At 41.3% G+C, this 23,180-nt stretch overlaps 1 protein-coding gene across 1 annotated transcript in view; it reads left to right on the forward strand.

Moving 5' to 3' along the window:
- The window catches only part of LOC140915203 (protein CC2D2B-like), a gene marked incomplete at its 5' end in the record, with an annotated part of 53,988 nt that overhangs the window by 19,097 nt on the left and 11,711 nt on the right, over positions 1 to 23,180 (forward strand). The window contains 8 exons of the mRNA XM_073354778.1: positions 4,292 to 4,428; positions 4,562 to 4,687; positions 10,068 to 10,277; positions 13,552 to 13,649; positions 15,822 to 15,962; positions 17,594 to 17,726; positions 18,065 to 18,186; positions 18,729 to 18,906. Coding sequence (XP_073210879.1) covers positions 4,292 to 4,428; positions 4,562 to 4,687; positions 10,068 to 10,277; positions 13,552 to 13,649; positions 15,822 to 15,962; positions 17,594 to 17,726; positions 18,065 to 18,186; positions 18,729 to 18,906 — 1,145 coding nt within the window. The remainder of the gene's footprint in view (positions 1 to 4,291; positions 4,429 to 4,561; positions 4,688 to 10,067; positions 10,278 to 13,551; positions 13,650 to 15,821; positions 15,963 to 17,593; positions 17,727 to 18,064; positions 18,187 to 18,728; positions 18,907 to 23,180) is intronic.

Raw genomic sequence — 23,180 nt, forward strand, 5'->3', positions numbered from 1 at the left:
TCTAGTCTAGTAGCTCTAATTTTACAAAAAACTCAATTTTACAAAAAGCAAAAATTACATGACAAAAATGTGTAATTATTTCATAAATTGTCCAAGTACAGGATGGTTTGTGATTCAGGTCCTTAATTGCAACCATCTACCGTCTTATCTCCCAGCTCATATAATCTAATCTTTTTAACCATCTGCCACTAACCACATACCTTTTTATCTACGTTAACCCATACCAGCTTATCTATTGCCTTAACTTAACTGCAGCTTCGGTACATATCTCATGGCTGGACAGAAATTGCCACCATAGCAGTTGACAAAATGGACTAGAAGAACATGGGGAGAATTTTAAGAAATTGTAGTGATCTGCTAAACCAAAGTCTGATTGTTCTTGCCAGAAAAAAAAGTAATTATTATTTATACAGGACCAAATGTGTGCTAGGTATTTTAAAGACAAATAAGAGTTAAAAAACCAGTCCCCAAAATGTTACAAATATACAATACTAATCTAAATTACTAAATTTACTAATATAAACTATATATATTTAATAATGAGAATTTTTTTAACATTGAGGGTTTTTTTAGGGCTGTCAAGCCATTAAAAAAATTAATCGCGATTAAAAAAATTAATTGCGATTAATTGCACTGTTAAACAACATTTATTTAAATATTTTTGGATGTTTTCTACATTTTCAAATATATTGATTTCAATTATAACACAGAATACAAAGTGTACAGTGCTCACTTTATATTTATTTGTGATTACAAATATTTGCACTGTAAAAAACAAAATAAATATTATTTTTCAAATACTGTAGTGCAATCTCTATCATGCAAGTTGAACTTACAAATTTAGAATTATGTACAAAAAAAACTGCTTTCAAAAATAAAACAGTGTAAAACTTTGGAGCCTACAAGTCTACTCAGTCCTATTTCTTGTTCAGCCAAACAAGTTTGTTTACATTTGCAGGAGATAATGCCGCCTGCTTCTTGTTCATGTCAGTTGAAAGTGAGAACAAGTGTTCTCATGGCACTGTTGTAGCCGGTGGCGCTAGATATTTACATGCCAGATGCGCTAAAGATTCATATGTCCTTCATACTTCAACCACCATTCCAGAGGACATGCGTCCATGCTGATAACGTGTTCTGTTCGATAACAATCCAAAGCAGTGCAGACCGATGCATGTTCATTTTCATCATCTGAGTCAGGTGCCACCAGCAGAAGGTTGATTTTCCTTTTTGGTGGTTCAGGTTCTGTAGTTTCCGCATCGGAGTGTTGCTCTTTTAAGACTTCTAAAAGCATGGCACCTCATCCCTCTCCGATTTTGGAAGGCACTTCAGATTCTTAAACCTTGGGTTGAGTGCTATAGCTATCTTTAGAAATCTCACATTGGTACCTTCTTTGCGTTTTGTCAAATCTGCAGTGAAAGTGTTCTTAAAATGAACAACACGTGCTGAGTCATCGTCCGAGACTATTATAACATGAAATATGTGGCAGAATGGGGATAAAATAGAGCCGGAGACATACAATTCTCCCCCAAGGATTTCGGTCATAAATGTAAATAACACATTTTTTTAATGAGCATAGTCAGCATGGAAGCATGTTGTCTGGAGTGGTGGCTGAAGCATGAAGGGGCATATGAATCTTTAGCACAGGGGTGGGCAAACTTTTTTGCCTCAGGGCTGCATCGGGTTTCTGAAATTGTATGTAGGACTGGTTAGGGGAAGCTGTGCCTCCTAAAACAGCGAGGCATGGCCTGGTCCCCGCCCCCTATCTGACCCCACCTGCCTCTCGCCCCATGACGGCCCCCCTGGGACTCCTGCCCCATCCAACCACCCCTTCTCCCTGACCGCCCCGGACCCCTTGCCCCTAACTGCCCCCTGCCCCTAACTGCCCCCAATCACCCCATTCAACCCCCTTCTCCTTCCTGATTGCCTCCCCTGGAACCCCTGCTCCCTGTCCCTTGACTGCCCCCTGCTGCCCCATCCAACCCCTCCTCTCCTTCATGACTGCCCCACTGGGACCCCTGCCCCCATTCAACCCCCGTTCCCCGCCCTCTGACTGCCTCGACCCCTGTCCACGCCCCTGAACACCCCCTGAACTCCCCTGCCCTCTATCCAACCCCCCCCCCACTCCCTTCCCCTTTACCGCGCTGCCTGGAGCACCAGTGGTTGGCGGCGCAGCTGCACCAGGACAGCCAGCTGCTCTGTGCCATGCAGCACAGAGCACCAGGTCAGGCCGGGCTCTGCAACCCTGCTGCCCAGAGCATTGTGCCATGCGGCGGCATGGCTGCATGGGAGTGGGGACAGCTGGCCAGGCAGGACAGTCCCGCGCGCTGTAGTTTGCCCACCTCTGGTTTAGCATATCTGGAATGTAAATACCTTGCAATGCTGGCTACAAAAGTCCTATTCAAATGCCTGTTCTCACTTTCTGGTGACATTGTAAATAAGAAGTAGGCAGCATTATCTGCTGTAAATGTAAACAAATTTGATTGTCTTAGCGCTTAGCGGAACAAGAAATAGGACTGAGTGGAGTTGTAGGCTCTAAAGTTTTGTATTGTTTTGTTTTTGAGTGCAGTTATGTAACAAAAAAAATCTACATTTGTAAGTTGCACTTTCACAATAAAGAGATTGCACTACAGTACTTATATGAGGTGAACTGAAAAATATTGTTTCTTTTGTTTATCATTTTTACAGTGCAAATATTTGTAATCAAATATAAAGTGAGCAGTGTATACTTTGTATTCTGTATTGTAATTGAAATCAATGTATTTGAAAATGTAGAAAAACATGCAAAAATATTTAATAAATTTCAATTGGTATTCTATTGTTTAACAATATGATTAAAACTGTGATTAATTTTTTTAATCGTGATTAATTTTTTTGAGTTAATCGTGTGAGTTAACTGTGATTAATGGACAGCCCTAGTTTTTTTTATTGTTCCCCATCCGCAGAATGGGAAAACGTAGGAGGAAAATCTTCATTTGATTTTTTTTAAACAAATATTTTTATTGGAAGTGTAGAGTACAATAAAGTTAAGGAGCCTAACCTTTCTCCCTATGAAGTCAATAACAAAGGTTCCATTAACTCCAGAGGGAGAAGGTTTGCTGATATGTCCAAGATTGTATAGAATCTAAGAATAATACGCGGATCCAGATGATGATAAAGGTTTCTTTTAATAAAGCATCTGATCTCAATGAGGGCCTAGATAATCAATTAATCTTTACTTGTTAGAGGAGAAGAGTGGTCTTGGACATAGTGAGGAACTGTGAGGTGTATGCTGTGTCAAGAATAGGGTTATGGTCATCTTGCAGCTGATCTAACGAGGAAACTACAGTACAGAGAAAATAAGGGAATTTTAATGTAAGCGAATGAAAGCTCTAAGTGTTCCCACCTGGAACAGTTGTAACAGGTTTCTAATTGTTCTGATTCAAGTTTCCAGTCTTGTGAGCCATTGGTTGCTACATTCTTGTATTTTTATGTTGTTCCACTTAGAAGACTGGGACGTGATGTCAGGAGATAACTGGAATAAATTAGGTGTTCAAAACCAAATCCTCATATTTTAGGTTAGATTTAGGTTGGAGTGGTACCCTGATTCTGGAAAGATCATCCTGTATAGGGCCACCTCCTCCTCTAAAAGCATCCAAGCATCTACTCCTAATACTGCCACCAACTCATGATCCAAAGTCTATCAACATCAATAGAAAAACTTCCACTGACATCAGTTCAGAACCTTTGTGGCCTTGGGCTAGTCACTAAACTTGTCTGTGCCTCAGTTTCCCCATCTGTAAAATAAGGATAATAATACTCATCATTGTGTATCTTTTATATGCTCAGATGAAATGTGCTATATAAATGCAAAGTATAGTAGTAATATTAATTCATTGATGTGGCTCAGCACAGGCAACAACAGCAGTACACTTCCTCACACCACACTGCCCAATCTTTCTTAATCCTCACTTGGAGGAGTCACCCCTTAGGTTGAGAGAGTAGTTCAGTCTCTGTCCAGCTGACTCCTTGGTAGCCTTCTTTTCCAGCAGTAAGAAAGCTGACTGGATTGGGAACAGTCTGATGTTATCAGAATTACTTATATGACTTATGTTCTTAGAAATGTTAGAAATGGTTATGGGATAGTATTATAGTAGCAACAAGAACAATACCTTTGATCACTCTTTTGCTTTATGCTTGCAGGTAAAAAAATTAGACCAGTACAAATACTCAGGTTTTTTTTAAATTGTAGTTTTACATTTTATTTGCATCAGTTTTAGCTGAAAATTTACATGCAGTAATTGTTGGTCTCAAGTGGTTCACAGCTTTAAACTACCAAAAGGCATGATGCCACGCATCTTAGAAGATGAAGGATTGTATATTCCAAGAAAACCAGAAACTTGTAGGAGAAGTTACAACAAAATGGAAAATCGTCTTCTGAAACAAGAAGGGGTAAATATATTGTTCTATTAAAAGCTAAAAATGTTGTAAGTAAAATGTAAAATAAAATCAGTAAATGGAATGTATAGAACTTTTTAACATTTCATATGTACATATATTGAACTTCTGAAATATTTCTAACAAGGGAAAAAACTGGTTTGAAGAAAGTGGGGAAATAATTTCATTACCTTCTCCAATCAAACAATCACGAAACTTCAGAAAATGTTTTCCTCTTAAGACTGGTCCAGGATTAAAGACAATATATAAGAAGGTCAGCTATTACTACTTTTTACAGCTATAGTTATTCAGGGGACTTTAACTAGACAATGCTACAAAAATCAATAGCTTGTATTTTTTTTCATGGCAAAATATTTCATTTGGCAGTATTCAAATTACCTCTAGTGGAATGTCAGTCTCAAGAATGGGCCAGGAAGGGGTGATAATCCTGTTTAGATGGAACAATTTGATATTGCACAGACAGTTCATCACTTTATTAAAAAAAATCAGAAAAGTCTGTGCACTGAGAATTCTACAGCACTGTTATCTTTTGACCCAAGCAGGTAGCCAAAATCTGGTTGTAGCAGGTTGTTTCCATTAAGAGGAGAAGTTGATGATAGAGTGAGGTATTTCTTTGATGCAATCCTATTTATTTACCAAATATGTACATAAAAACCTGTTGCCTTGAACACAGATGGAATCAAACAGCAGGAGGCAGGAGTAGTTTCTTTGCTCACTCTTCCAAGCCCCTTTCCAGCCACATAGGCCAAAACTGCTCTCTCAGCTTTTCCTCAAGCTCACACGCTACCAGTTCTTCTGTGGCAATGTCCTCAGCTTTCAGCTGCCTTCTCTCTCAGCTTCTCTGGTGGTGTTGCTGCTGCTTCTCTCACACACACAGGCATATACATTTCCACCAGTGAATGCCCTAGCCCTTGCATTTGCTTTATCAGTCGCCAGGGAAACCTCTTGGGCCACATGGTTACGCAAGCCTTGTTATGTATCCATATTTTGGGTGATGCTCCTATTGTTTCGGCTATCTGGTTGCATAAAGGAGCTCAATTGCTTTTTATACTTCACCTGAATGAATGGTGGTTGTTACACTAACCAATTTCAGTGAGGTTTAATGCAACCCATAACCGCATATAGTTTAGTCTGAAATTAATGTATTTTAATATCTTCCATTTTTTCTTGAATATTTATAAATCCAATTCTTTTAAAATTAATTTAATCCCAGCATACAAGACCGACCTGCTACTCTAGTTAAGGCACACATTTGGCCTCTTTGAGCCTTTGACATTCCCATTCAGCATCAGATAAAGTGTAAATACTTTGTATTAGGTCAGATTTACCCTTTTTCTTGGATTTGGCTTTTTGGTAACACAAATAATAACAGAACATGAACCTCATTTTAAGCTTTCTCCCCAAGCCTGACAGTTTAAGACAGCCCTATCTCTGTTGCTCATTCTTTCTGACCACATGGTCATGCCCACTTCCTATCTTGCCACAATGAGTCAGCAGAATTTACCTAGCTGCTTTAAGCATGGTTCTGATACTTGCTAACAGAAAAGTTCTGTCTTCCTCTTTGGAACTGTAGATCTTGCTCTCTGTTATACTCTGATTAGTGGGTGGAGCGGGTTATTAGGTAGAGCAGTCATTCAGGGAAATCTTTGAATATCTTGAGTGGGGGATTTGGAGTGAGCTCTATCAACAGCCCAAAAAGGATGGCATAGAAGTTGGTGCTGGGCATGGCCCAGGTTGTGGGCTACTGACTACAATTATGCAGATCCAGTGGTCCTAATATACCACTCAGTTACTGCAAGGAGAGGGGCAGGAGTTATTCCAACTCATAAACTACACTGGTAGCTGTAGAGTTGCTGCAGTGTAGCCTGACCTGCTGGTACAAAAGAGATTTAAAGTTTGCACCATAACCTCTGTGTACTTCACTTGCATAAAGCCCAATTAGTTGGGCTTTTTGTAGATGAAGTGAATAGCACTATGGAACTTCCTGCTTCTTGGGCTGAGGCACTGCCAATAAATATATTCCGGGCTAGTAAGTCATCCGGCTCAGATAGCACAGTTGGCAGATTATAGGGCGCTTAATTTTAGGGTAATTGGTTTTTACATATTATCATGGATACAGAGCATAGAACTAAGTTTTATTCCTGGCTCTGTCACTGACTTACTATGTGATCTTGAATAAGTCACTTAACTGACCTCTGGTTCCACCTTTTTTAAAAAAAAAATGGGATCAGTGAATTGCTTACCCACTTTTATAACGTGCTTTGGTACTTGAGTGATATTCTCATCTTGGTGCAAACTCTATTATTACATCACTACATGATTGTCTCCTTTCACATTTATTGTCTGTATAAGAGGGAATCTGTTATTTGTCTGAGGCTGGCTTTAGTCAGAAAGTACTGCAGTTTAAGGTTACTACAGTTTTGTTGAGTACCACAGACTGAAATCACTCTGTATTTTGAGACTAGAGTTTTGGATTTGGAAAGAAGAAAACTCTTACAGATACATGTTTCAGAGTAACAGCCGTGTTAGTCTGTATTCGCAAAAACAAAAGGAGTACTTGTGGCACCTTAGAGACTAATCAATTTATTTGAGCGTAAGCTTTCATGAGCTACAGCTCACTTCATCGGATGCATACTGTGGAAAATACAGAAGATCTTTTTCTACACACAGACCATTTATATTTTATACAAACGTTTTATACAAACACCCATTTTTTCATGGTCTGTGTGTGATGTCTGTCATTTTTTCATGGTCTGTGATGACGTGATCGGAATAACAGAGACTTGGTGGGATAACTCACATGACTGGAGTACTGTCATGGATGGTTATAAATTGTTCAGGAAGGACAGGCAGGGCAGAAAAGGTGGGGGAGTAGCACTGTATGTAAGGGAGCAGTATGACTGCTCAGAGCTCCGGTACGAAACTGCAGAAAAACCTGAGTGTCTCTGGATTAAGTTTAGAAGTGTGTGCAACAAGAGTGATGTAGTGGTGGGAGTCTGCTATAGACCACCGGACCAGGGGGATGAGGTGCATGAGGCTTTCTTCCGGCAGCTCACGGAAGCTACTAGATCGCGTGCCCTGATTCTCATGGGTGACTTTAATTTTCCTGAGATCTGCTGGGAGAGCAATACGGCGGTGCATAGACAATCCAGGAAGTTTTTGGAAAGCGTAGGGGACAATTTCCTGGCGCAAGTGCTAGAGGAGCCAACTAGGGGGGGGGCGCTTTTCTTGACCTGCTGCTCACAAACTGGGTAGAATTAGTGGGGGAAGCAAAAGTGGATGGGAATCTGGGAGGCAGTGACCATGAGTTGGTTGAGTTCAGGATCCTGACGCAGGGAAGAAAGGTAAGCAGCAGGATACGGACCCTGGACTTCAGGAAAGCAGACTTCGACTCCCTCAGGGAATGGATGGCCAGGATCCCCTGGGGGACTAACTTGAAGGGGAAAGGTGTCCAGGAGAGCTGGCTGTATTTCAAGGAATCCCTGTTGAGGTTACAGGGACAAACCATCCCAATGAGTCAAAAGAATAGTAAATATGGCAGGCGACCAGCTTGGCTTAATGATGAAATCCTAGCGGATCTTAAACATAAAAAAGAAGCTTACAAGAAGTGGAAGGTTGGACATATGACCAGGGAAGAGTATAAAAATATTGCTCGGGCATGTAGGAATGTTATCAGGAGGGCCAAATCGCACCTGGAGCTGCAGCTAGCCAGAGATGTCAAGAGTAACAAGAAGGGTTTCTTCAGGTATGTTGGCAACAAGAAGAAAGCCAAGGAATGTGTGGGCCCCTTACTGAATGAGGGAGGCAACCTAGTGACAGAGGATGTGGAAAAAGCTAATGTACTCAATGCTTTTTTTGCCTCTGTTTTCACTAACAAGGTCAGCTCCCAGACTGCTGCGCTGGGCATCACAAAATGGGGAAGAGATGGCCAGCCCTCTGTGGAGATAGAGGTGGTTAGGGACTATTTAGAAAAGCTGGACGTGCACAAGTCCATGGGGCCGGACGAGTTGCATCCGAGAGTGCTGAAGGAATTGGCGGCTGTGATTGCAGAGCCATTGGCCATTATCTTTGAAAACTCGTGGCGAACCGGGGAAGTCCCGGATGACTGGAAAAAGGCTAATGTAGTGCCAATCTTTAAAAAAGGGAAGAAGGAGGATCCTGGGAACTACAGGCCAGTCAGCCTCACCTCAGTCCCTGGAAAAATCATGGAGCAGGTCCTCAAAGAATCAATCCTGAAGCACTTGCATGAGAGGAAAGTGATCAGGAACAGCCAGCATGGATTCACCAAGGGAAGGTCATGCCTGACTAATCTAATCGCCTTTTATGATGAGATTACTGGTTCTGTGGATGAAGGGAAAGCAGTGGATGTATTGTTTCTTGACTTTAGCAAAGCTTTTGACACGGTCTCCCACAGTATTCTTGTCAGCAAGTTAAGGAAGTATGGGCTGGATGAATGCACTATAAGGTGGGTAGAAAGCTGGCTCGATTGTCGGGCTCAGCGGGTAGTGATCAATGGCTCCATGTCGAGTTGGCAGCCGGTATCAAGTGGAGTGCCCCAAGGGTCGGTCCTGGGGCCGGTTTTATTCAATATCTTCATAAATGATCTGGAGGATGGTGTGGATTGCACTCTCAGCAAATTTGCAGATGATACTAAACTGGGAGGAGTGGTAGATACGCTGGAGGGGAGGGATAGGATACAGAAGGACCTAGACAAATTGGAAGATTGGGCCAAAAGGAATCTGATGAGGTTCAATAAGGATAAGTGCAGGGTCCTGCACTTAGGACGGAAGAACCCAATGCACAGCTACAGACTAGGGACCGAATGGCTAGGCAGCAGTTCTGCGGAAAAGGACCTAGGGGTGACAGTGGACGAGAAGCTGGATATGAGTCAGCAGTGTGCCCTTGTTGCCAAGAAGGCCAATGGCATTTTGGGATGTATAAGTAGGGGCATAGCGAGCAGATCGAGGGACGTGATCGTTCCCCTCTATTCGACATTGGTGAGGCCTCATCTGGAGTACTGTGTCCAGTTTTGGGCCCCACACTTCAAGAAGGATGTGGATAAATTGGAGAGAGTCCAGCGAAGGGCAACAAAAATGATTAGGGAACTGGAACACATGAGTTATGAGGAGAGGCTGAGGGAGCTGGGATTGTTTAGCCTGCAGAAGAGAAGAATGAGGGGGGATTTGATAGCTGCTTTCAACTACCTGAAAGGGGGTTCCAAAGAGGATGGCTCTAGACTGTTCTCAATGGTAGCAGATGACAGAACGAGGAGTAATGGTCTCAAGTTGCAGTGGGGGAGGTTTAGATTGGATATTAGGAAAAACTTTTTCACTAAGAGGGTGGTGAAACACTGGAATGCGTTACCTAGGGAGGTGGTAGAATCTCCTTCCTTAGAGGTTTTTAAGGTCAGGCTTGACAAAGCCCTGGCTGGGATGATTTAACTGGGAATTGGTCCTGCTTTGAGCAGGGGGTTGGACTAGATGACCTTCTGGGGTCCCTTCCAACCCTGATATTCTATGATTCTATGATTCTTCTTACAGATACAGTTACTGGTAGGTAATACTGCCTTTCAAAGTAGTATAAAGATATATGAAATAAAGAAATTATTATTATTTATTTTATGTTTAAAACAGGCAATGCTACCTGAATTGGAAAGCTGCATCATAACTAAATCAGGGGGTCAAAGAGAACTTTATCAACTAGATCTCAATATATCAAGTTTATTGTTCAGCCACCATCCTCTTTTCAGCCAAGAACATGTGTTGACTGCTAGGTTGCTCCAACTTTATGAATGCTTTCAGAACAGACAACAGCATAATATAGCTCTCTTGCTATCTGAAAAGGTAAGAAAATGCTTCATTTTTTTAATGTGGACAGTTTCAAAATTAAAAGATGCACAGTTCGGGAGGGGAGGGAAGTGTGTATGTATATGTATGTATGAATTGTAGGTGGAGCTGTCAGCAAAGGCTATAGTTAAGTTTGTCTAAACTTTTCCATATAAGACCCTGTTTTCAGTTCCTTATAACTTTGCCAAATTTAAACTCTTTGAGCTCAAATTTTCTCTGCTAGGTGTCTGCCTCAGGCCAACTGGGGATAAGGGTAGAATTTTTTTGTGGGGATAGGGGTAGAATTTCAGAAAAATGGATCAACCATTTCTGAGAACAAATCTAGTGAAAAATATTTTTTCTAATGTTAAAATGTCCTCATAACTGTTTCAGTGAGAAACAAGCATGTCCAAACTTTGGAGCAGTGTAGAGGTCACCCTGGATTCAGAAAGGTGCCTTTTGCTGTCCCTGTAAAAATCCACGTAAATTTAGCCAAATGTATAAGTCTCTGTAGATCACTGTGTGTATATGCTCAGTAGAGTCTCGTTGGAGGCTTGCACTTAAATTCTCAGAAGATTCTATCTGCACAGAATGTACTCCAGCCCAGGGATACAGAGGCTGACCAGGATTCTACCTGCTATTGCTTTTCCCAATCACTGGGGACCACTGTGATGTAGAGCTTGAGAGCTGGAAGATTATCTCTTCTGTGCTCTCAGTTCTCCCCTTGCTGATGTATGGGGACTGTTGCCCCATTACTAACATTCAGTGGGGGTGTTTTAGTTGCTAGCTCCCAGTACTAAAAGGGGGAAGGGTCAATGGGGAATCAGGACCCTGAGACTGACAGGTCCAGGAACAATGGGGAGAGGCCAGTGCTCCAGGTCAGCCTGAATGACAGGGTGGGCAGGCTAATCAGGGAGTCAGGAGGCCAGGGAGGTCCTGTCCTCTGTGTGAGCTGGAATTGCCTGGGTCAGACAGAGTGGGGCCAAGCAAAGGAAAAAGCAGGGGCCCAAGCTGAGCTGGGGAGTAGAGCTGTGCCAGATCCAGAGGGACCAGAAAAGCAGCCCAGAGAGAGCAGACCCTGTCCTGGGAGCAGAGCTGCAGCCCCAAAGCCAGAGGCACAGACCAGGGAGAGCAGACTTGCCCTGGGAGGAGAGCTGCAGCAATCAGAGCCAGAGGGGCCAGAAAAGCAGCCCACGAAGCAGGTCAGTGCTGGGAGCAGAGTCACAGAAGCAGCCTGCAGAGCAGACCTGTCCTGGGAGGAGAGCTGTAGCAACCAGAGCCAGAGAGGCCAGAGAAGCAGCCCAGGGAGCTGGAGGCAGAGTAGCAGCCTTGCTGAGGCAGAGTGGAGCTGGGGCTGGAGCAATCTGGAGCCAGATGTCGTGAGCAGCTGGGGAGAGCAAGGGGGGACCCTGGGCAGCGGGCCCAGCGCGGATACGCCTCAGCCAGGAGGCTCTGCAGGCCAGACTCGTGGGGGGGATTGGTAACCCTGAAAGGGTGGGGGAATGCTGGGAAGAAGGGTCCTGCCACCTAGAGATGGAGAGCGTGTGGCCACCACCAGAGCGAGTGTCCAGCCCACAGCATCCCTGCAGCACAGCCAGAGCCTTAGAAGGAGGCCTGGGACTTACAAGGAACAGACTGTGAACTGCCCTGACATTCCAGAGACACTGTTTGTGATGTTCCCTGTCACAGAGCAGGGTGATGTGTTTCCTTTAACCTTTCCATTTTTCCTTATTCTTTTTAAAATTAATTGTTGATTAAATAACTTGCATTTGCTTTAAATTGTACCTAATGATCAGTGGGTCAGAGAAGTGCCCACTGCAGAGAGAGTACCTTGGAGTGGGGACATCCTAGCCCCCGTCCTAGGTGACCACAGCAGGGTTGGGGTCGAGCCTCCCAGGAATCCTGGGCCCAGCCTTGTTGGGGTTACAAGGACTTTGTCAGACAGGAGAGTGGAAGGGGAGTCCTCAAGGGCAGGGAGGCCTCTGGGTAAAGGAAGTGGGAGCGAGGACTCAGATCCTTTCGCTAGCCCACTTCACTGGGGTAGTGCAGAAGCCAGGAAAGTTTCCCACAAAAGCGGGACTATTCCCCCGCTTACACTGGCACCCTGGAAGTACAAAAGAGAAGGGAAGAATCAGAAGGGTGAGGTGCGATGTGGTGACAGGGCAGGATAAGGGGTAAAGGCTGGGAGGGATAAGAGAAGAGAGGGGAGAGGTACAGTCTAGGGGAGACGCATAATTGGCTGGCAACAATTATTTTTGCGTTCATGGGAATAATTGAGACACTCTGCAACATGGCTATACCTGTAGTTAGCAGCTCATTTTGCCAACTGGTGTTTCTAAATCTTTGCACTATAAAACATTTTTTCAAGCTAATTCAGATGTGTTGGGTTATTGGCTTATGTGACACTGAACATTTCATAATTAAATAAGAAAAGATAATATAGATCTTTACCCTAAAAGCTCATTTAAGAAAAATAGAGGTATATTCTCTGTTTGACTATTAATGCTGTTAATATTTAATTACTATTAATGGAAGCTTTGTATGCAAATGTTCACTGATCAAAATGATGAAAAAATACCTCTTAATTTGGTTGCAAAGGTTCAGTCTCCCAATATACTAGAAAGTCAAGTCTCTCTAAGTAAATATCCTGTGATTCAGATGCATATTTGATGTTGTTTACCCAGAACCAGATTGTGAGCCCCTTAATATTGACTTCCATAGAACTATTCTACTCACCATTGTGGCTAAGGGACTCACAATCTGGCCCTTTACCTTTACTAACAAAAGTACCAGGCTATAACCATACTACACTTATGTGGAAAACCTTCAAAGTGCTAGAAATTCAAATTTCCACTCATGTAGTTGCTTCTTAATCATACCAGGGTAAGAATGGTGTTTACTACTCCCAAGCCTTTTGATCTCCCTGTTAATATTTTTTTAAAAAACAAAGTTGCCAAAATACACATCTTTGAGAGAGACTTGAAAATGACATTTTGGATTTGCCGATAAATAATCTACATTTTATAGTTTTTCGTAGCACTGAAAATTGAATACAAAAACTGATCAAAAGGGTCTGAATTAACAGTACAAAAATCAGAAAAAGTAAAGGTAAAGCTACCATTTCATCTTTAATGGATTTCTTTGTACCTTTTAGGTATGATTATGTTTGGTATTTCATCAGCATAATACACTAATTTTTGTATTAGTTTTGCCGAATGCAGTAGGAACTTAACGCTAATCAGCTGAAAAGTTTTTAACTTTTTCAAAACAGTGTATGGGATTTTTATTACAGCTTAAAGCATTAATAAATGCTACCAAAATAGTAGAAAGTGGTTTGGAAGCAAGCCAACTGAGCAGGAAAACTTTAGAGGACTACCAATGGCAAATAAGGTAATGTAATTATTGAAAAGAACCAAGCATATTACAACTACACTGTGCAACTGTGAGTTCTGAGTTTTCTTTTGACAACTTACATGTCTATTCAATCTACTCCTGAGAATTCCTTAGTAAACATCCATTTTAATAAGCATAACTATTGTAATACTGCACTATTTTCTAAACACACAACTACTACCTTTTTTATAAGAACTGTACATAAGCTTCTGGATTTGTTTTTAAATATTGATGGTAAAAGGCTCCTGAAATAGATTTTGGAGTTACTTATATTTGGTTTAATTTTAAATTTAAAAAAAAAAATTTCATACAGTTCCTGACCTTAACTTGACACGTCCACATTTCCAATATTTTCCATTTTTCCCATTTCCAGCATTTATCATGACTAATTTAACTTCTTTTCCCACAGAGAGACAGAAGAAAAAATACATTACGTGACTTTTCTGCAGTAGTTGATGCACAGTAGCGGTTATAATGGTGAAAGTCTCATAGGATAGTACATTTAAAAATTTTTATTATTAGATGATAACAGCATGCTCAGCACTGTACAAAACCTAGAAAAATACACAGACCTTACTCCAAGAAGCTTATATTTTAGACAAACAGTACATTTCAAACACATGCCATAAAGCACCAGATGTCTTGTCTTTGGAACGATGCTGTGCTGTAGAACAGCCTCTTTCAAGTAACTGGAAAGTGTTCGTTTACTGGAAGCAAGAAAGTTGTCTGATATGCACATTATAATATAAAGTTTTTGTTGTTAAGGCGAATGTGGAAATTGGATATAACAGAGTTGTTTGATGTATTTAACAATATATTTAGCTATATCATGCATCAGAAATTCAATTTACATATTAGGTATTCTTTTTCCTTATGCAAGTAATCCTATTGAAGTCTGTGGAACTACTTGCATGGGTAAGGGCAACAGGGGTCACTGTTCAAGGCTTAGCTAGCTATAGCTGTGATGGTTCTCTGAGTGTACCCACACAGGTGCCAGGCCTGGTGCCTTCACTTCTCTTGGTGGAATTCTACAATTCTCCTACTCTTAACACAGGCCCAGGGCTGTATACCAACTTGGGTATGTCTACACTGCAATTAGACACCCGCGGCTGGCCTGTGCCAGCTGATTCAGGTTCATAGGTGTTTGGGCTCAGGGTGCAGCCTGAGCTCTGGGACCCTCCCACCTTATGGGGTCCTAGAGCATGTGTTCCAGTCTAAGTAACAAGACTCCAGAAGAGTCTTTATTATTTGCATCTAATAATACAGGAATTTAGTTTCTTTTTAGATATTTTTTCTACAGTTTGTGTAGTGAAAAGAGGCTTACATGCCCACCAAATCATGAGAAGCAAATGGAGCTATGGGCTCAACCTGCAAAGTACTTGGATCCATATCAGAACCTCCCCAGAATTTATGGGCCATTTGGTTCTAGAGTTTTGGTTTGAGGCCATCACTAAACAAAAATAGTTGATATTTATACAGAGGCTATTAGGCAGAAAGTAATACCACAACAAAGCAATCTTATTCTTTTAATCTCCTATGTAACACGCAAGATACTAAGCAGGCAAGTCTGACAGTTTAACAAATTTCTGCCTGAATATCTACAAACCAGAATCTCAGGGTACCTTTGTTCAGTCCTCACCTCAGTAATTATGGGTCACTGACAGAATTTTAAGGAACAGATGTAGAGAATAAGATGTGGTGTCTCATTTTATTCTCATATTAATTAGTCACCATGCCAGACTCTTCTTTCAGATTTGTACAGTAAATCTTTTTGTATTGTAGAAAACTTGCATACTGTTCTTGCATATTTTTCTTCCCTTTCCCACTTAATGCAGTCAAAGGACCAAATTCACATTGCTGTGTGCTGTATCTGAAAAAAATCTGCTAGTGTACGTGCAAAGAATCGATGGAAAATGAATATGCAGATTTTAATAAACTATTTTAAATATAGGTTTCAGAGTAACAGCCGTGTTAGTCTGTATTCGCAAAAAGAAAAGGAATACTTGTGGCACCTTAGAGACTAAGTCTCTAAGGAGCCACAAATACTCCTTTTATTTTAAATATAAGTGTTCTATTTAAAACTTGATTATAGACCCAGATAAAATCATTACTGTCTGATTTTGTTATCAGAGAATTAGATTATCTTTTTGTTGTATGCTTTTATTGCAGAGATACCAAGAAATTGTATGACCTAGAACACCAAAAAGATATTTCTTTAATACATAGTATGTTAAAAGTCTGGAAACAAATAAAATGTGTACGTAGACAGCAAGACTATACAAGTACACCTGTAAAATTACAGTTTCAAAAGTAAGTTTGTGTCAGAGTGTCTTTGAAATGTCTTTATCTCTGTGTAAAGGAATTATATTGAAATGGCCAATTAAAGATAGCCTACATATTAAAGAGAGTATATTTTGTATACTGTAATAACTACAAATACTTTTTCTAAAATATATACTTATAGGTATTAACATTGGTGATAATGAAAAGAAAGGAAAAGTTTAGATATTAAGTACCAAACTTTTGAACTAGAAGAGCAGTTGCATAGTGGAATAAGCTATTCAGTCAACTGAGACTCTGTCTGCTTTCTGGGTGCTCGTCTGATCTGTTCCAGACATAAGAGGAGAGTCTCTTCCCAGCCAAGATGTAAAATTAGGAACTGTAAATTCTCAATACAATTTTTCAAAGATACTTTATAAAAATGTAGCTGGATGCAGTATTTCAAATACCATCAGAGGGGCCATATACACCATTCCAGTTCTTAGGCTGGAATAGCTGTTGCTAGGGGCTGTTGGAGAGAGCTGTGTTGGAGCCTATTGACTTTCCTGTGTTGGTTTGAGGTTAGGCTGGTTCTCATGCTGTCATTTGGACAGCACAGAGGCCTCCAAATGCATTATGTGCCTCCATGATATTCTGTTCTGAGCCAAATCTGGCACCTTAAGGGTAGGATGCCTGTGAAGGACAAATATCAGTTGACACTGTCCAGTGATTGTGTTTTAGGTGTTCTGAGGGGTGGGTGGGGGGGTGTCTTTTCCATCCTGCTTTCATTGGGTCAAAGTCGAAAATGATTCTCATAGTGAAGTTGGTAGGCATTCGGAGCGGATGGCCTACCACTATAGAGAGGGTTGGGTGACTATTGGAGAGAGTGGGACCTGTTTAATTAGCACCCAGACTTCTTGGATTTGAGGGGAGGACTCTAACCCTAAGTTCCCTAGATGAGAATTTCCACAGAGTCTGATTGTACTGGTGGTGTGTTGGGTAGATGGCCCTTCATTCTAGATGTCCTTATCTAATGCAACTAATACTGTATTTTCTGTGTTCTGACATTTCATTAATTGAAATGGACTTTCTATTAGTACATTTAGAAAGCTGCAGTCAATCAAAACTGCATGTGTTTCATAACCAGGTTTATGTGGAATACAGTTTTGGAAAAGGACATTTATTTGGTGAATGTAGTGTACTTATAGTGTTGTTCTTAGATCCATATTTTCCTAGCTCTCTTATAAATTAGGGTTGTGGTTAGTTAAGGTACAGCCTGAAATTTTGATTGATTATTCTCTATCAGTCCTTACAAATTTCCTATTGTAAATTTTGTAATTCTGTAATTATTTTATTGTAATGAAAATTGATTTTAAGAGGTTCAAATACAAGTATTGAGCATCAGTATCTTGAAAAGACATTAACAAAACAAAACGCATGGGTTTTGCACTTGATGTAGACATCCTCCTCCCCAAACATTCTAACTAAGGCAAATAATTACAAAATGGCTGTTTTAAATTCATAATCTTATTGATAACTTCCACTAGGTTCAAATCTGGTGTATTGTGAGGTAACACTTTGAAGTATTTGTTCTACATTGGAAGATTATAGTGTGTGATCTAACTACTATCGCTACATTTTTCTAATTATAAAATTTAAATGTTTTGTATCCATGTTTGAAGAAGGCTGACAAAGAAAAATGATGAGGATGCATATAAGGCAGGATTAGCACAAGATGCTGAAAAAGACAGTGGGCTGGAGGGAGAAGATATCGATAACCCTGACGATATTTCACAGACCTGGGGAAAACAGAAGGTACTTACATTATGAGACAGGTTTTAAAATAATAAATATTGTGTGCCTTATCCTTCTCACATTGTTGCTAATGAGAGTTTTGTCACTCACTTTTATGAGAGCAGTGTAGTGCTCCTTGGTTTGCTAGATAAAGCATTTGCTTTAGAATTGTGGAAATCGAGGTGATGCTGTAAATGTCCCAGATCCAGTGAAAATTTAGGCAGAGGTTTTCAAAGGGACCAAAGGAACTTGGCCATATTTTATAGAGATCTTATGATAACCAATTTGAATGTGGGAAATTAATGCTTGTGCTATAAAAAAATGTTATAAACAGTTAAAATACTGATACTGGTTTCTAGGGATGTTTGGATTCAGCTCCTCCATTGGTGAGTTCAGCACAACTTGCAGAGATAAAGGAACCTTTTTTCATACCACATCTCACTTTGACTGCAGAAATAACAGCAATGTTGAAGTGTCCCATGTAAGTTGTAATTATTAAATTGCAATACTGTATATTTATTTCTCTGCTAAGGTAGAATAATGATGATATGTATTGTTTTAATTTCACATATCCTTAGAAATTAGTGTATTAAAATTTGAAAGTAAATAGTTTCAAAATAGTTCATTTAAATTAAAAAATTACACGTTTGGTGGTTTTTTTTAAAAAAAGTAAATCTTATATTAAAATAAAATTTAACATATTAATGCCATCAACCTGCAAGGATTTATGCACATGCTTAATCTTATGCAATGAGAAGTCAATGGGACTGCTCAAGGTGTGTAAAGTTGAACACATGCATGGGTCTTTTCAGAAATGTAGGCTAAATATCTCTTTACTATGTACTCAATATTAATCTTTGATGGCAAATGTGCATGATTTGTATTCCCTTGAAATTAACCGATATGCTAAGCTTTTGTGTTTTTGTGATGCTACAGTAACTGTTGCAATTAGTCACCAGTTTGTTACTCTGAGTTTGATTATTTAGAAATAATTAAATCTGTATTCTATTTGGTAATTTGTAGGTATGAACAGAAGAGAAGAGCCAAAGTTCAGCGGCAACAGTATTTTATTAAAATATTTTACAATGAAAAACAAGTCTCTTGCACTTCAGTAGCTCCCCTACAGATGGATTTTAGAGTAATGTTTCAGCAAATTTTTAGTATTCAGGTATTAAATTGGCCCGAATCTCTTCGATTGGAGGTATAGTAACGTAATTTACTTTTGTACTTCATTTCTGTGCCATGTTTTAGGTCTGATCCCTAACTTGCATTAAAATCCACGTGAAGACTCATATTGATGGGTAGCTATAAGTCAGTTAGCCTGACACCGGTCCTGGACAAAATAATGGCAAAGCTGATAGCAGGATTCAGTCACTAAAGAATTAAAGGATGGGAATATAATTAATGTCAGTCATAGTTTTATGGGAAATAGGTCCTGTCAAACAAACCTAATATTTTTTGATGAAATTGCAACTTTGGTTGATTAAAAGTAGCTGTGTAGATGTATAATGCCTTGCAAAAGTCTGAGAACATTCCGCAATATCAATAAGGCTCATGTTAAATGGATTCGGAATTGGCTAACTGACAGATTTCAGAAAGGGCTAATATGATTCTTGGTGATATAAACAGAGGAGTAGTGAGCAGAACGAGGTGATTTTACCGCGGTATACTGCATTGGTGAGCCTTATCCTGGAATATTGCATCCAGTTCTAATGTCTACATTTTTGAAAGAATGTTGAAAAATTGGAAACGGTTCAGAAAAGAGCCACAAAAATGGTTTTAGGGCTGGAAATAAGGCCTGACAGAGAGGTTCTTGAAGAGCTCAATGTCTAAGTACCTTCATGGGGAGAAAATACTGCATATTGAAGAGCTCTAATCTAAGCAGAGAAAGGCATAACAAGAACCAATAACTGGAAGCTGAAGCCCGATGGAAATTCAAAATAGATATAAGCCACACATTTTTAACAGTTAGATATTGACTAACCATTGGAACAAATTATCAAGGGAATTGGGAGATATTCCATGTCTTGATGTCTTCATATCAAGACTGGAAGCCTTTCTGGAAGATATGCGTTAGTCAAACACAATTATTGGGCTCAATTCAGGGGTAGCTATATGAAATCATATGGCATGTGTTATATAGACTATATATGATCTAATGGTCATTTCTGGCATTAAAAATCTGACTAATGGAAATTGGATTGGCCCCTTAATGTTTGTGTTTTCTGTCATGTTATAGTTTATCTTTATAAAATTAACATACAAAATACTGCACCAAATTTTCAAAAACAGCTGACCAAGTTACAATTGCAGAATATATGTATGCCTGTACAAACAGGCTATTGTTTGACAGGAACATGGCCCAGTACTTAGGATGCTAGGGACTTGTGAGATTCAAGTTCAGTTCGCTCCATTGCCATAGACTTACTGTGTGACCTTAGGCTCGAAACACTTAGTCTCTCTGTGCCTTAGTTCTTACAAATGGGTATAATAGTACCACATGGGGTGTTAAGAGAATTTTTTTAAAGATTGTGAGGTGCTTCTTTCAGAATGTTTTTGCTGGAACTTGTTCTTTTTTGACACATCATCTTAACTACAGCACAAATCAGAGGCAGATTTACAGTGAAAGACAGGGTGCCCTGGCACAGGACCCCCCAATGACAGGGAGCCCTAGAGCTGGGCAGCTGCGGGGGCAGAAGCTTGGTCCTGCCGGCTCCTGGGGCTCCTGCTGCAGGCTTCGCCCCCACCAGCAACCAATCTCCCATCTCCTCCCCTGAGCATGCCACTTTTCCCCCGTCCCTGCCAGTGCTGCCCTCACTGCAAAACAGCTGTTTGCCAGTGCTCAGGTCGCTCCAGGTGGTAGGGGGAGGAGACAGAAAAGAGGCGGGGTAGGACCTTGGGGAAGAGGTGGAATAGGGGTAGGGCAGAGCAAAGGCACAGCCCCCGCACTCCCGCTGCACATACCCTCCCCACCTCGCCATGAGCCATTCAGGGCAGGGGCCTGGGAGCACCCCCACAACCCCAGCACACTCCCCCAGTCTCCTGTCCTGACTCCTGCACCCCCTCACACACACCCAGCCCCCTGCCCTCCCTGACTCCTGCACCCCCCCAAATCCGCACCCCCACCCTGAGCACCAAATGGGAGCTCCTGCACCCCCCTCACATACTCCCAGCCCTGATTCCTGCACCCCTCTCACACACACCTTGCCCTCCCTGACTCCTGCATCCCCACCTGCACCCCTCGCACTAAACAGGAGCTGCCACAGGTAAGCACTCCACACCCCAATCCCCTGTCCTAGTCCTGAGCCCCCTCCCATACCCTAACTCCTGGCCAGACCCTGCACCCCAACCCCCCGCCTGCTCCTGCACCGTAACTTCCTCCCAGACCCTGCATCCCCAGCCCTGAGCCCCCTCCCGCACCCTATGTCCTGGCCAGACCCCACACCCCAACACTTCTTTACTTTTTTTTTTATTAAGCGCTTTTATCCAAAGTGCTTTACAGTAGTTAGCTAACGGTACAAACAATATTTGGAAACATAATTATGTGGTCTGCCGAGACCCTCAGCGATTTTCAAGTGGTCTGTGGAAAAGTATCTCACTTTATTTTCATTTACTTCCTATTACTTATAGGAGGAGGATGAAGAAAAAAAGAATGAAAATTGGGGGTGTGCGGGAGATCAGAGAGAATGTTCTTTTTTTGGCTGGGTCCCAAGGAGGGGCCCCAGAAATGAAGCTGAGCACAGGGCCACACCAACTCTAAATCTGCCACTGGCACAAATTGTTTTATTTTTAGATTTGTGAATCAGCTAAAAGGACAAACGTGTTGGCCAAAATATATTTACCTATTCCTGACAATACTGTACTGAAAAGCAAAGGTGTATTGGAACAGGCGGAATTTAGCTGTGACCAGCAAGTTAAACCCATAAATGGAGAAGTGGGAAGCAGTAAGTTACTTATATGTGAAAAAGATTTGAGCCTGGCTTAGTGGTCTGTTAGGAGTATAGTGCACTGCTAGACTGAGTTCTTAAGTCTAAATTCTTTGAATGATGCTTGAAGAAGAGTTGATAGTCTCCTCATGGAGTACTGTTTGGCCTCCTTCCTCCTGACCTCTTACACCAAACCTGTGGTAATACAGTAACTCCTCACTTAAAGTCATCCCGGTTTACGTTTATGTTGTTACGTTGCTGATCAATTAGGGAACATGCTCATTTAAAGTTGGCAGCGGCCTGGTTTGTCCACTGCTTGCAGGAAGAGCAGCCCGTTGCACCTAGCTGGTGGGGGCTTGGAACCAGGGTGAACCAACAGCCCCCCTATCAGCTCCCTTATCAGCTCCCCGCTCCCTTAAATTCCCTGTGCGGCAGCCACCCAGCAGGCTATCAATTGCCAGCTGTCCCTCCCCCCACTGCCATGTGCTGCTCCTGCCCTCTGCCTTGGAGCTGCTCCGGGAGCCTCCTGCTTGCTGTACGGGGGAGGGGAGAAGAGGGGGACTAATGTCAGGGTGTCCCCCTCCTCCCTACTCCTGCTCCCCTGTGACGGTGCTGCCCGTGGGAGCCAGCTCAGGTCACTCAATCAGGGTGAACTGCAAACAGAATGGGGTAAACAAACCCCAAATGCTGGTGGATATTCCAATGCTTAGATTTACCAAGCCAGCACAAAACAGCTTCTGTAGTACTTGACTGATTACTCAGAAGTCCACATAATGCAGTTCCCTTAAAGCACCCAGCCTCAGGCCTCCATCCAGACACACATGTCAAGCATATGATGATAAATTCTGAAAATCTTATTTAATCATATAAAAGAAAAGGTTCTCCTGATCCCAAAGGACCAAGCCCCTGATCCCAAAGGACCAAGCCCCAGACCCAGGTCCAATGATAACCTAGATGTTACGCAAAATACACACTTATAGTCTATTCTTATTAACTAAACTAAAATTTATTAAAAAAGAAAAGAGAGAGAGAGAGAGAGTGTTGGTTAAAAGATCAATATACATAGAGACTTGAATTCAACTCTTGAGGTTCAGATACATAGCAGAGATGAGCTTATAGTTGCCAAAAGTCCTTTCAGAAATAGTCCATAGGTTATAGTCCAATGTCCATATTCAGGGTGACTCCAGTCAGTGACTGGGGTTCTCAATCCTTATGGCTTAAGGTTTCCCCCTCTTGAAACCCAAAGCAGATCTGAGATGAAGAAGGATCGTGTCCCAAGGTTTTTATACATTTCCAGCAGCCTTTTGGCCTGAGAAAACAATAGGCTTAACTTTTCTTCTCCTAAACATCATGGCAATTATTACAGGGTAATTTATCCATTAAACAGTTCAGCTACAGGTTACCACAACCTTCAAAGAGATATATTGACAATAATACAATTTCACTCAAGTGTCTTCCTAAATGTTAATACTCCTTTTTTGATCTTTGAATCAAAGCAATAGCAGTAGACGAGACTTGTTTGCTTACATCACAAGATCTGAACAAACAT

The sequence above is a fragment of the Lepidochelys kempii genome, chromosome 7 (assembly GCF_965140285.1).
Source record: "Lepidochelys kempii isolate rLepKem1 chromosome 7, rLepKem1.hap1, whole genome shotgun sequence".
Classification (NCBI taxonomy): Eukaryota; Metazoa; Chordata; order Testudines; family Cheloniidae; genus Lepidochelys; species Lepidochelys kempii.